The sequence below is a fragment of the Ciconia boyciana genome, chromosome 2 (genome assembly GCF_034638445.1).
Source record: "Ciconia boyciana chromosome 2, ASM3463844v1, whole genome shotgun sequence".
NCBI lineage: Eukaryota > Metazoa > Chordata > Aves > Ciconiiformes > Ciconiidae > Ciconia > Ciconia boyciana.
Genome location: NC_132935.1, coordinates 27348758 through 27363883, shown reverse-complemented (window position 1 = coordinate 27363883; position 15126 = coordinate 27348758). Strand labels below are relative to the sequence as shown.

At 37.9% G+C, this 15126-nt stretch overlaps 1 protein-coding gene across 15 annotated transcripts in view; it reads right to left on the bottom strand.

Moving 5' to 3' along the window:
- Positions 1 to 2864: 2864 nt before the first annotated feature.
- TRIQK (triple QxxK/R motif containing) overlaps positions 2865 to 15126 on the bottom strand; it is a 64056-nt gene continuing 51794 nt past the window's right edge. For all 15 annotated transcript variants that reach the window (XM_072852230.1, XM_072852218.1, XM_072852228.1 and 12 more), the window contains one exon: positions 2865 to 5929. In XM_072852230.1, coding sequence (XP_072708331.1) covers positions 5816 to 5929 — 114 coding nt within the window. In that variant the 3' untranslated portion in view covers positions 2865 to 5815. The remainder of the gene's footprint in view (positions 5930 to 15126) is intronic.

Here is a 15126-nt window from a genome sequence, read left to right as displayed (position 1 = left end):
TTACATTTAACTCAGTAAGACACACAAAGCTACTCTAGCTTGGCATAATGTGACTTTTTTTATACATGAGGGCAACAGCAACTAGCCTGACTTATGCTTTGTGTAAATCCCCCAAACCCTCCTTAAATAAATTCCTTACTTAAATAAATGAATCATTGATCCAATGAGAAGCTGCTTCGTTTCAGACATCTTTATCTCCTCCTGGCTCTTTTTTTCCCCTATGAAAAATAAGAAGTTAAGAGAGCTCTGATTTGATAGCAGAATTAGCTTTTTTTCCACCCTCTTCCTGAGCAACACGGTGAGTTGTGAGGTGGTTGACTCCTGGAAGAACTGCCCATTTTATTTCAATTTTCTTCCACTCTTATTCCCGGAGGAACTGCGATAGGAGAATGACATCAGTTTGTCACCAAACTCCATACCCATCTCCTGTGGCTTTTGCTCTTTGAAATTCCTACAATCTCTTTGTGAAATGGCAAACTCCCAACGAACTGTATGCTGCTCAGTTTTTCCAAGGCTCAGCAAATTGAATCACTTTGTAGCTCACATTTATAACTGACCTGAACAAACACCTTTTAGGGAGAATTTGGGCGAGGCATGAACTGTGCTGCAGGGCTGTCAGCTTTTATCTGCCTTTTTAGTGATTCAGAATAAGACAACAGAATCAAGCCTATTGTTTGACTAGTCATGTCTTTATTTGTGGTTTTAACATGCAAAACCAGTATAACAATTATAGAAGTTAGAAAAAATATAGCACTGAAAAAAGGATTCATGCAGAATGAGGCTTCTACTAGAACTATCCTCCACAATCACCAGTTAGTCGATTTGTCCCAATATTTATAGTTAATCATTACAACTGCCAAACCTGGCAACCACCAGGATTGTTGTCTCAATTAAGGACAGTAAACAGATTGTCCCATTTTTTTTTAATGAAAAAATCTAAAATGTAATACTTCACAGTTTAGTATGTTTATTCATTTAAACGAGCTAAAAAATAGTGGTGTGACATCTGCTTGAGAGACACTGGTACCTAACATTTTGGCTGTCTCCTCACCAATTTCGTTGTGATTAAGGGGGGGATAAAATGAAGAGTAGAGGATTCTGTCAATTAAATGCATTGACGAACTACAAAAAAAAATTTCCACTCTTGGAAAAGTGCAGAAATACATCCACAAAAGAATGTATTACAGCAAACTAATAGGATGATGGGGAAAAGTGTTGCAAAATATCTCCGTCGGCTCTTTCAGGGAAAAATATGTAAGCATAAGATCACAGACAACCTTTGCCAGTTTATTCATCTCATGGATTCATTTCCCTAAGTGCAGGCATAATCCACTACAAAATCTTTTAAGAACCAGTTCCAACATCACATTTCTGCTGTCTTATTGATGTGCCATATTGTTATTTTCTTAGTCATAAGCACCACTAATTATTATGCTACTGTAAGTAAAACTTGAAATGCGATCAAGATCTGTAGTATCCTGTTTGTTGGCACTCTAACTTGCCTAGTCTGCATTTCAAGTACAGTCCTTCACTGAGAATTGTCCTGAATGCATTTGACCTTCTCCAACTGGCTCAGTTGTGCCTTATAGGCACAATCCCATATGAGAGCAAAATGAATCATCACTCTACCGGGAGCTGCTAGCAACGTTTTCCTCCCTGAAAGGGCAGCATTCAAAACTTGGCCCTAAGTCAGCACATAAGCCTCTTCCATGGTAGAAACTTTCATGGAAATGGGATGAGCGGCTTTGTAGGGCTTTCACTGTGCCTTCATTTAGTAGGGTTGTTTAAAAAACATTTGTTTTCAAACACAACTTGTTAGGTCAACTACTCTAGATGACACCTAAACAGATGAGTTTGCTCGTCTTTCATATGTTTGCAGTTGCGTGTTGCGGCATAATCTCACAGTCTACATGTTGTTCCTGCTACTACTGGTCTGATGCATGGAAGGTGCTATGACAGCTCCCGAACAACATGATGTCTGCATGATATGCAACAGTGAACTTTAAATAAAGTGTTCTCAAGAAAAGTTTAAATACATCTCTAGGGTCCATTAGGGAAATGCTTAACATGCCTCCTAAGCTTCCAGTAAAATATATTTATGGACTCTAGGAAATAGAGTTAAAGCCTTTCCTTGGCAATGTTCACCAGCAGCACTAGTAAAACCACTATATTGAGGCTTCTGTCCTGAGATGGTCTACATGCTGGTTCTGCTTTTGTAGGATCAAAGGGAAAAGGAAAACTGCTGAGGAAAGATTTACTGAGCAAAATCACTGCTGGAAGACTGTTGTGCCTTCCTAGCCAGAGACTCTTCCAGATGGGACACCCGCTCCCACCCACAGTGCGAGGACTCAGTACAGGCATCTCCTCCACAGCCTCTGCTGGAAAGAAATTCAGTTTACTCCACAAGCAGAGGGCAACAACAATACTGACACCTATCCTTTCCCCAGAGGTGAATATCCTTGAAAAAACCTGCCCCGTTAAGCCAAGGCTGCTGTGTAAACAGTTTCATCAGCAATCTTCCTTTGAAACAAGCGTATAAAAGTATTACTTTTATAATAATGTCAATCTGTCTGAAGTTGATGGAAGCTACATGGAACGACTTTGTCTGCAGAAAGAGATCTGCTCTATTGGTATTGCGTAGGATGCCAAGGGAAGATCTCTTTATTGTCTTATTGTCTTCAATAGGCTACGCTTAGTTTTAACATGAGCTTAGGTGCTAGAACTGCCTAGAATAATCCAGATATTCTAAAACTGGTGAGTATCACTGCTCACATTTGAACATTGTGCTGTTTAGATTGCTTTAATGTCCTTGCAAATGTGTATATAATTCAGTGTGACACATCCAACATTAATAAGAGCACAAAAATAGTAAAAATACATTTATTATGAAAACAGACACTGAGCAACTCATACAAAAATAGGTGGTCCAAAAACCAAGAGGCATTCAGTCTCAGATATAATTAAGGGCAAAATAATCTGTTTGCAAGATTAAAATCAGTCTCTACTTTAAAATATCAGGCATGGACAATGTAGCGCTCCAGAAAGCAGAAGTAACTTCAGGTCATATTCTGATTTTCCCTTGGAGTAAATCAGTTGTAATTTCAGTGAACTCAGGGAAATCATAAATTAGTAAGCTCAGAATCAGACCTCATTGCTAATATTGTTGCGCTTCTGCCTTTTAGAAAACCAAGGATTAATACTTTGATGAAAAGTGGGAGCTTTTAGCTTTAAAAAACTACTGACATAGTCCCATTAGAAATTATGGTACTGACAAGAGAAAAAGTGTATTTGCTGCAATATTTGCCATGTATTTCTATGTACACCAAACAGAAGTCTATCCAGTTTATCTAAGCAAAAGGAAGTTTTCTTGTTACATGAGAGTATCTTTCATGTGAATGAAGAGGCCTAACCCAAATGAAGCCAACAGACAAACTGCAAACTCTGGCACTCGTGGGCAACATGGACTGATAAGCCACAAATCAGGGAAGCTGCTTCAATCACACATATAGGCGCTTCAGATTTTGTCTGAATCATAATTATGGGAAATAATACAATCTTCCTCTTCCAGGAGCTTCATGTTCATAAATTTGACAGTAAGAATAGCTTGCTTTTTCATGTAACTGATTCAGAAAGTAAGTTAGGAGACAACCTGCATGAAGGGGATAACTACACATCATTCTCAGGCCACACATCACCCAGGGAGCTACGTGCAGACATTAAGAAAGCAATCTTTCCAGCATTTTATGGAACAAGAAAACTGCTCATGTAAAGTAACAGGAGAGGTTTGCAGCTTCTGTGACATGCAGTGTGGCACTGGTGAAGTGAAAGGCATGTCACATCCAAGGAGACAGCTTGTGATATGCTTTTCTCTCCACTGAATGTCGGGCCATGTGTCAGATAATGCTTCACCACGAATGCAACATGTTGCTAAGCATTTGGTCATGTGTGCGAGTATTAGCGGACTATAAGTCATATGAATGCATAAATGTTAGGATTTTGTGTCTCTAACAGTCATAATTAGAAAATGACAAATATTTGCACATATATGTTTATGCTTCTCTTTCATTTTCTTTTTGGAAGACTTGTACTCTGAATTTCTAGAGGAGTTGTTTTGCATTGCATAAAGTGAATGAGTATGACAGGTAAGAAGTGGATCCTTAGAGACTCATAATGTATATGGTCATAGTTACTGTATGGTTTAAGAATTAACTGTATTGATCTAAGTTCCTTAAGTGGTGATAATGGGACTGTGTCAATTTAAAGTAAATATATTTTCCATTATAATATTTGCTATGATTTGTATCTCTTTGTCTTCAAAATCACTGTAAGAAATCTTAGTCAGGCATTTCTGGAACATGTCAGTAAATATCTCAGTTGCAACTAACCCAACATTCAGCCCTGAAATTGGTATCAAAGATAAAGCCAAGCTAGTTTGCTAATAGAATTTCAGAATTATAACAACTTTTCTGGAAGTCAATCTGCCTAACTCCCTTGCCACATTCAGCACCAATGGCTCTATGCTTTTCTTGGTATCAAAGTGAATCCGAACTAGAGAAAGACTGACCACATTTTTAAAAGGATCAAAACTGAACCTTTACAACCACAAGGTCAGTTATATGCCAAAGCTGAAGCAGAACAGGATAAAGCCAGAATTTTACAGCTCCCTGCAGCTGCTTTGACATACCGACTTCTGCAAGTGGCTTGTGGTTATCAAAGGGATCAGAAATGTTATCTACAGTGCATATTCTGAAAGGTACTTTGCAAGAACTGAAGGATGTCATGGGGCCAAGATTTTCCCAATTATTAGTGCACATGAAAAAAAAGGTTTTTTAATACTTACAACTTCTCACATTAGTTTGATTATTAAAATGATTGCATAACTGGAAAGCAATTTTTTTACAACATCCCCCTAACAGGTAGAGCAAGTTGATACCACAACCAGCAGGAAGAGTATAATTAAAATACGATTTTTACTTTATATTAATAATAGAGCAATACACTAATTAAAACCAACATCAACTGAACTTTCTATTTACACTAGTTCAGACAGCACAGGAGGCAAAGAACTGTGTTTCAGAGGCATATGCGAATGTTAGAGCTTCTGTCATGCAGGTGCCATTTCTGACAGAACACATGTGTGCTGAACAGTTGGCAAAAGAATGAAAAAGATTACTGCAGATATATGGGCACACAGAATCTGGGATGACATAAAATTAAGTCCATATAGGAGGTGACAGACTGCTTCTAAAAAGGTTTTTTTTTCCCTACAATTTCTTCTATCTTCATGCGCGCGCGTGTGCACACATGCACAAGAAAGATTAAAAGGGAGAGAAAGGATGAGGGGTTTTTGATATATTTTAAGTACAAATCAAGGAAAGACTTTTTATTTGGTATTTCTGCTTTCCTTTGGGAAAGGAAAAGGAACATAATTTGGCTATTAGGAAGCTTTGATTCCTAAATTTAGTCAAGGCAGACTCTCCTCCTGTGAAGTCAGCATCAATACCCATGATAATAATAGCACCTGTCTTTTGACATCAAAGTTCTCTGCCTGAGAAAAAAATAATGTAAACAATAAACTTCATGTATTGTACTGCTGCTCCTGGCTTTGGTGTTAACCAAATACACTTGCCAGGCATGAGTGTTCTCTTATTTTGGAGATCTGGAATGTAAAAGTGACTGACGTATTGCAAAACTTTCTTATGAATTTGAACTGCAAGAAATGGCATCATTTACTGTCTCACAGTGAAGGGACTGTGTGTTCCTATGTAGTCTTGTTCAAGCTGAAGAAATCTTGATGACAGATTCATCGCATCTGCTAGTTTTCATCTGGATCCAGATCAAGGTCAACTTCATTGGAAATGTTAAGATAAAAGAAAGCATAGAAAGCCAACAAAAATACCAGTATAGCTGCAAGGACAAGGGCAACTTCCTGTAGAAACAAGAGAAAAAAAATAAAACCTGTTAGAAACAGTAGTATATTTTCAGATAAATCAGGAATAAGTATTATTTCCATTCTATAATGCACATCAAAATAACATCAGACATATATAATTGCATAAGGCATTGACACTTTAGTGATTTCTCCTTTGTGATTACCATTTCAGAATGTTATAAAGTCCATTCACGTAATAAAGATTTTGGCGAGTCCGATATACTGCCAGAAATAGGACATTTGGCTTAAAGATCTTTGGTCTGACCTAGAAATAGGAGCTTTATATCCTTTTATTATGCTATTCCTTCTTTTTTAAAAGAAAAGACAGAATTCAAAAACCACAGTTTTGAACACAAATTTAAGTTATGAATTTACACTGTGAATTTTGATGTTTTCTAGCAATATGTTACTGCTTTTTGCCAACAAATTTGTAATTTTTTAATGAAGCAAACACAGTATGGTGGAAGTCAATGAAAATTGCTACCTCTACCTCCCAGCCTCCTGGCATGCATTACAATATGGAGCTACAAAATCCTTCAGAATTGGACGAAACTTTTCTTCCTTCCCCTCTGCAATAAGGCAAAAAGCACAACAATTTGCACTTGCACTTGCCTCTCTTCCCATAAAATATTGCAACTTGCTGCATCTTCCTTAATTAACATAAAAGAGTCTTCCAAAGTATACATGATTTATAGCAGCTTTCAGAAGCAGAAAAATGTTTCTGTACTACACGTCATACTCATTATGTGACTGCCTATCATCAATTTCTATCTTAAGGCTGGACTCCGTTGAGCTCCAACTTTAGATCTCAGATATAATAAATCATAGTATGATTATCCTCTTTATAACACTACTTCTTTCAAAGTCACAGTATTTCACATTTTTAAGTTTTTATTTTCCTGGAAAGCACAGCACACTTCCTATAGTCTTGACTCTCATTTTGCTAGACAATGAAAGAAGAAATATAAATTTGAGAAAAATCCTTATGTTTCTTCAGCTCACAGAAAGTGCCATTTCCACAGCTAACAACATGCACTGCTTCATTCCTTATCATCATGATGTATTTTTAAAATCATGCACTGAGTTGCTCAAAAGTTAGTTTGTACCTCCTAAAACCATCTTCCCTCTACAAAAAGAAGTAACAACCTCCCCTTCAAATCTCAGCTTCATGGTAACCTACAAACCACCTGCATCAGAACAATCCAGCTGTATACTTAAAAGGAGAGAAGAAAAACAGTTCAGTGACTTTGTAACAACGAATCTGACTTGGTACAGAAGACGCCACATCAAATCTGTTCTGCCAGTGGGACTGAAAGGAGATGCCTACACCGCACCTAGACAATCAGACACCCTTTACCATCCAAGGAGAGAATCTGACCCTATTTGGTGTAAGATTCATTGTGTCCTCTCAAAGAGGTCAGGTGAATTCTTCCTAAAAATGCTTATTTCCCCCCTTAGACTTGAAGGGGTGTGGAGATGGTATCTCTGGTGTGGAGACCTGCACTGTAGGACAAATTCCATCCAATATCTCTAGATCGGTGGTGGCTTTGTGACCAACTTTGTGTGTCCACTGCCATGAAGGAGTTAAAACTGTGTTAGCTTTATTTTTTAAAGTCTAGCCCATAGTCTGGCATTCTTCTATAGAACAGCATTTCATTTGCATTTACATGAATGCATTTTATAGTTTATCAGAATGTTGGATCAATAATTCAACATATGCCATCTAATAAACTTTGAAATACTACTGCCTAGTTGGCGTATGCTCTATAGGAGTCTTTGTTCTATAGAAACCTTTGCTTTACATTTTATATGGATGATTGAGATGTACTTTAAATTTATTTTACCACATTAAAATTGCTCCTGTAAATTTGCTGAGGCTGTTTGCTACAGATTTCAACTACATTTTCCTCTTAGAATTATATCATCCTCTGAACCTCATCCTCCTGATTTCACATGATTTGATTAAAAAAAAGAAAGTACATCTAATTCACTAATATATTAAAGGAAAGTGATTTTTGCTTTGTTGCAGTTGCAACACGTCAGTATCTCACAAAAGGGCATGGCAGCATCAGACAGGTTTCATTTATTTCCTTGTATCCACAGCTGTGCTCCCAGACCCATCTGGCCACACAGCTACTAATCTTAAGAGGATGTAATAAACAAGTGACATACAACTGCAAGCTCCATCTGCTCAGGAGAGTGGACAACAAAACCGTACAATGCAGGCACCGTTCACACTTGACACAGAGAGCAAATTCATTCCAGTGTTAAAAAGTTTTTTCCCTTGTTTGGATGCCATGCTTTCTGCTTTACAATAGGTTCACCTTTCCTCTCCCTTCTCCCCAGTCTCCCTTATGAAACGCTGTGGTAGCAGCAGGAAAATTTTGGGGAATGTCTGCATTAAAGATTTGTTTTCCAGGAAGTGGAACTGGGAAAATCTTGATTTTTATTCTCAGGCTGCCCAGTAACTGCTTTGACAGGAGTAGTTCTTTAATTCCTCTGCCTAAGTTTTACAGTGAATAACACTGAGATAACAATACTACTTTGCTTACAGCGGCATTAGGAACTGGGTGGCTGGATCAGTGTTTATTAACCCTGGGAATGAAAAGCCTTATTGAAATTCCAGGTTTGAGAATTATGCAAGAACCTTAATTTTGAGTTACTGAAGAAGGCAGAGTAACAAAAATCTAAAATAAATGGCCTAACAAAGGACACCTGGCTCTCAGCTAGGCATATGCAGTCTCTTAAGAATTGCACCCAGTTTATGAACTTTTATAAACGTAAATTTTGCAATATAAATAGCAAATGAGATGCTACAGCACTATACTGTCTTTGCAACAACAGTATATATTGTCATTTTAATTTGTTTTACACTTATCAGGCTTTGGTATTTGTTTTTGAAGCCATGCACAGAAATAAAATGTTAAAATACTCCCCGCTCGGCATACATAGCTCACTTTCTCTTGCACTTTATGGATCATCCCCATCATCCCTCTGCCAAATCCATTTACTCAGAGGATTTCACCATGAATAATTAACCAATATAGAAAAAGTCCTATAGAAATAAACTTAAAATGATCACAGGGCTTTTCCTCCTTTTTTTCCCTTTATAACATGGTACGGAACACGAGGAAATAACATCCCTGCTCTCGATACCAAAGTACAGTCAAAGAAGCCTTTAAAAGGAACAGAATTTTCTATTATATTCTCTTATATTTAGAATAATGTCTGTAGAACCCTACTGCTTTCAGCTTGGTTAAGTTTTTCAGAAACTTTTCCATTAAAGAAACACATGCCATTACAGCATAACATAGATTTAATTCTCCTATCATTTTTTCTCAGTTTTATGTCTCTCATGCCAAAATACTTTGATAATGTCCTCAGATTCACCCTGATGGAGCAAGCTGCAGAGTTGGGATCTAAACAAGGTTAATCAGGAGATTAAAAAATAGGTGTGAGGAAAAAATGTTGGCTATAACAACACAAATCAGGACACTGTGTATGGCAGCATCATATCCTACACATATAGAGAAATATCACACTTTCAGGAAATGTCAGATTTTTTACCTATTTTTTATTGTCCTCCAAGGAGGATCATACCTTTTTTATCCAAAACGAGCTTAAAACTAGGTGAAAGAGTACCACAAATTGCTGTCTTTGCTATTTGCGGTACTTTGCTGTCTTTGCTATTGAAATGCTAAACTATCTCTAGCTATTTCTGAAAAGAGATGAAAAGAAAATCATGCTGACCATGGATACCTGTAGAAATAAAACAAACATACATGGACTTGATGATCAACGTTTTTATCTCATATAATTCCTAACTGGAAGACTTTATCTGGACATTCACTGTGACCATTTTTTAGAGTTTCAACAAAATAATATTTAAAAATGGATGTTTACTTCCTTAATGTAGGACATTCTACATCTAATACGAGGTAACAAAAGTCATTTATTAACTTATCGGTAATTTTTATGTTATAAATTTTTTATTGTAAAAATTTCAGATGGAACAAAGATCATTATTGTCTCAAATAATGAGAACAAGGTACTATTACAGAGTCATCTAAAAGGCCTGGCTATATGATCACAAAGCAACAGGATTCATTTTAATATAGCTAAATGCAAGATAATATCTACAGGTATCAAAGACGTAGATAGTACTTACAAAGTGGAGGACTCTGCCTTGAAAACTGTGACTCTAAAAAGGTCTTTGGATTTAAGGGGTAACCACTCCCTCAGTGTGACCTCTGGATGTGCAAAGGCGGAGAGATTTCCAGTAGGGAGATGACTGGTATTTATTTTATCATAGAGAAGAATGAGAGGTAGTTTGGTTACAGCATATAACTATACATGTCATACACCTGTATTTAAGTAAGGCATTTCACAGTGTGGTGTCTTTCTATCTTGTTTACAAGAACCTCTCAAGGTCCACCTGCGGTTAGATAAGCTCCGTCTTGAAATAAGATGCCATTTCCTAGGAGCAAGAATGACTGAACATTCCAGTTATCTCTTGGGGAAAATATGGACTTCCTTGGCTGTGAGTCTTTTATGGTCAGATCTCTCAAAAAAAGCACATTTTTATTTAGCTATCAGGAAGAATACTTCAGCTTGGGCTTGTGTGAAAAGGAGGTCCTGGCTGCCAGCCTTGGAGTTGGCGAACTCAGCCCTCCAGAATGCTCCTCTCCTTCAGCGCCCTGGCAAGACTGGGATTACTTACATGGTCAGTGCTATATTCTGAACCCCTGAAGTACCAGAATGTTAAACGTAATGGCACCTCATGCTTCAGAATTTTCTATATAGCATCAAAAGAAGTTTCCTTCTTTTTAATGAAATTTTCCTCCAATTGTATTGATTTCATTTCTGGGATTTGAGGTTTTGTTGTTGTCAACTATCCTTTGAAGTGTTAGAGATTGGTCATAAGTAGAACCACAGCCTGAGAAAGACAGACTATTGCTCCGAGATGGTACAGAAAATCCTCCTAAGCTCCTGCTTGGTGCATCTTGTTCACATGCTCAAACCACCATGATTACTGTACTTACATGCACAGGTCAGGCCAGGGTCAGATGGGAGCAATCTGATTTTGTTTTTCTCTTTGTACGCGTTTTTTCCCCTCCCTTTCATTTCAAGGTCAGGGATCAAAGTCTGACTACTGGGATTACTGGGAATATCACACTTTGTTCACTGGTGGCACATTAAGCTGCCCTGCTCTTTATGTGAGGCACATAAGCTGGACCCAGTATTTTGGCCATTATAGAGTGCTTGGACTTCCTAGAAAGTATTTGGATGAAATTTTATGATCTGTAACACATAGAAGTCCAGATCAAATGATCTAATAGTCCCTTGTGGCCTTCATTTCTGCAAAGCTATGAAACTATATTCCCAACTTATCTTGGCAAATGTAGTTCACTAACTTAGCAGATTATGAACAGCATGAAATCAGAGAATACCCTTTGCCAAAATACATTAGGAATGTCCTGTTATCTATTCATACATAACTTGTTCCAGATGAGATAAATTCTTAATAATGATCTAGCTAGCTACACAATAGATGAAGTAGATATGACAGACAGTAAGCTCTCACTTTTTTAGGAAACATTTTTTCCTTAGCTCAATCAATGTACTACGTTGCTAATAATTCTCTATGGACTGGTATTCTGCAGTTGATTATGTCTTTGCAAGTGGGTGTAAAATACTGCTGTTCAAATTTGTGTCTACCTTTCAACAAGAGAGAAAACTTCATCATCTATCCCATAGACCACTGATTCATTCTTGCAGCCTGTGAAAAAAATCTCTCCCCAAGAACTCCCATTACTTTCGGCCTCTGTCTACCAAACCCCAGCTATCTGGGGCTGAGCTTCCATATTCCTCAAACCATTTCCTGCTTACCACCCTCCTGCTGGCACCTCTTCCTCACCCACTGAGAGCAGAGTTAGCACCGATGGTGCAGATCCCTTGCTGCTCCACCTGGTAAGGGTGAGCAGGTGGGCTTCCACCAGCACGAGCCCCCTGTGGGGGGACAACAAAACAACCACACAGAAAAGGTTCAGACGCACCCTTTTTGGTACTGCTACAAAGGGTTTTGTCCTACTCAAACACCAGGAGACATACAGCATACTGCTTTCTCTCTGAGTTGCTTCTCGAGACAGGGGTCCTGCTTTTCCAAGAGATACCATATATTCTGGCACTGCCTGCATTAGCGTCACATATACAGAGCCAGCACAATAGCTCTGCTATAATATTTAATTTTGAAACATGTTTAAAGAGCAAATATTACCCACCAAATACTAGCATGGTCACCCTGCTTGAACTAACTTTTGATAGTTATTAGTGCTTAGCTGCTTCTCTGACATTATCAACACGGATAAGATCTCTCATTGGGGAAATTAAAAAGTACTAAATGCCAGTGACTGAAAGAAACTTTGTTACTTTAAACCTTGCATTAAAATGACAAGGCAATCAAAGTTTGACAAGACAAGCTAATTAGTATGCCAGCGATGAAATGTGAAGGATCTCCAAGGGATTGGTTCTGAAAAGTTTGATGTCATTTATAGGGCCTTTTTTTTAAGTGAATGTTGTCAGCTCTTATGGTGAAATACACAACAGTTGAATTTCATTATCTTCATTGAAATTAAGGACTAAAATCCCTTCACTATTTTCCAGTCCTCTGGGTTTTTTTCTCTTAAATACTACACAAAGTCTTAGTTTACAGCTAGGATATAAGCTCTTCAGGACACTAGTGCAAAACAACTCTAGACATATCACTGAGCACTAAAAATCCTACCATTTTAAGTGGCAGTATGGTACTTATCATGTTAGGTATTTCACAGAATTATAAAAATATTCCTCTTTCCCAGAGAGCTTGTACTTTTACATGTATCATAAGGATACCCTTCCTCTACAATATTTTTATAAACTGCAACTTAGCTTTTTATAAGAAAATGCTAATATATTTTGAAATGCTGCATACTGCATCATGTACTGAAACCTGGAAAAACAAATAAAATATATGGTAAATACACATATGTATGTGTTTTCTCAAAGATTTACAAGAACTTTGGATATTTCTACTAAAGTGCTGCCTACTTATTCCATTGCACTGTAGTTACACCACTTTTTTTTTCCTCAACACAGATTGAAGTTAACCAACTGTCACAATACAGAATTGGGGCCTACATCATATAAAAAGACTAAAATCCCAGTCTTTGGAAGGTGAATCATGTCACTTATCACCATCAGAAAACTCTGTTAATATGAAGTGACAATTGTGATGATACCTTCCCGAAGGAAGAGCTCAGGAATACTCAAAAACTCTTAATATTAGGAAACAATTAAAGGAATGCACACTCAAGCCTCAAAACAGTTTCACAAATGTACATAACCTGATGGGACCTCAACTCTGCTGACCCTTCGGACAGCCACAGGCATTGAAGAGCAGTTTAACACCCTGCTGTCACACTAAGCAGCAGACTTCAAGAAATTCTTATTTCAAAATTTATCCAGAAGACAACAGAGGAGTATCTGGGATAGGTGTGGAGGATGAAAATAAGAAGACTGCTCTTGGACAGCTGGAGGAACTTAATAATGGACTGAGCAAAACAAGCCCTGCCTGAAAGAGAGGGAGAGGGTACGGGGCTTCACAACTAAGCAGCCTCTCTTGGGGTAGGGAGGGTGATTTCCCTGCAGACACTCCAGGCATATCTACTGCCCATGGCGAAGCTCTGCTGAGCTGGAGGGATAGAGCAGGGTGAAGAGTTGTCACTGTGAGACGGGAAGAGGTGCAAGTTTATCCGGAGACATTAAATATGCCTCGCTTCTGTGCTGAGTGCTGCAGGGTCTGTCAGAAGAAGTGCAGAGTTTTATTCTACAGGGATTGCCCATATTCTGGTAGAAGCATTGTAACATTTAGTAAGCCTGAGGTTGTTGGCATTAAGCAGGCTCAGTGAGAAGGATGCTTACAAAGGCCCTGCTTTCCTTCCCCTACAAGCATATCCCCGGAGGGGAAGGTGCCCAGCTTACCTTCCCTTTTGCTTCAGCTCTGTCAGCTTTTCTCAGCAATTAGGAAGCAAAGCAAATGACTGTGATCTGTTTGGGGATGATCCACAGTCATATTTTAAGGTCCAGGCATGCAAAAAACATTACAGCCAGAAGACAGTATTTTAAAGAATTTCTTTTTTTTTTTTTTTTTAAAGGCAGAGGCAGAATTGCAGACCTGAGACATTGCACACTGCAACTAAAAGAACCCCAGAAACACAACATCCCATGACCTGGAGAGCACGTGTGTGCCTTGATGGCAAAACTCATTCTTACCTAGAAGTCAGCTGGTGTTCTGCTATAACATGCAGGAACATATTTGTACAAATTGAACTGTTCTTGATTTCTGTACTCACTAATACCTGATTCTTCATTACACATATGCTTTCCTGTTCTCCCTCATTTTTAAGTAAGAATTACTTAAGAAAATAAGGAAACAGAACAGGTTTTGAAGGACCAAGGTTCATATTTTTCTCACTTGCTAAAGACATGCAAAAAACTTGCACATTTTAAAAGAACTAGGCTGTACAGCAAAAATCTCCAAGTAGAACATCACTTTTAAAAGGTCATGCCATTGAAAGTAAAATGAAAAGAAAAAGTAAAATTTAATAAGAAAGGAAGGAAAAACATTGAACTCAAAAGGTTAATAATCTATCCTTTAAACAAAAAAGGCAGTCTACTTTTTCTCATTAAAACCTGACACACAGCACTAACTGAGGAGATTATGTTGTGAAAACATACTGCATCGCACGGTAATGCTTGATCGAGATCAGCAATCAGGAGCAAAAAGAAAGCACTGTTTCGTGATTATAATAGCAAATTCTGGAAGACAACCAAATACATCATCTGGCAGCTCAACAGCTGTTACAGCTTGGTAGTAATACCTTGGCATTTGCTATAAGCTATAACTTGAAAAAATTGATTTCTCATCTGCCAGAAACAAGAAAATGTTCTCCTTTTAACATTTCTGAAGTTTCTTTCACTAGAATGCCCAGATATTTGTTCCACTTTTTTATTTTGCTCAGTTTTTACCCTTGCTGCTGAGCTAATTGTGTATCAATTTGATTCAAAAATAAGTTTGAGGGAAAAACAGCGGATGCAACTTAAACAATGTGTGTTCAGACAAATCCCATTTTGATGACACACTGGGTAGCAGACAG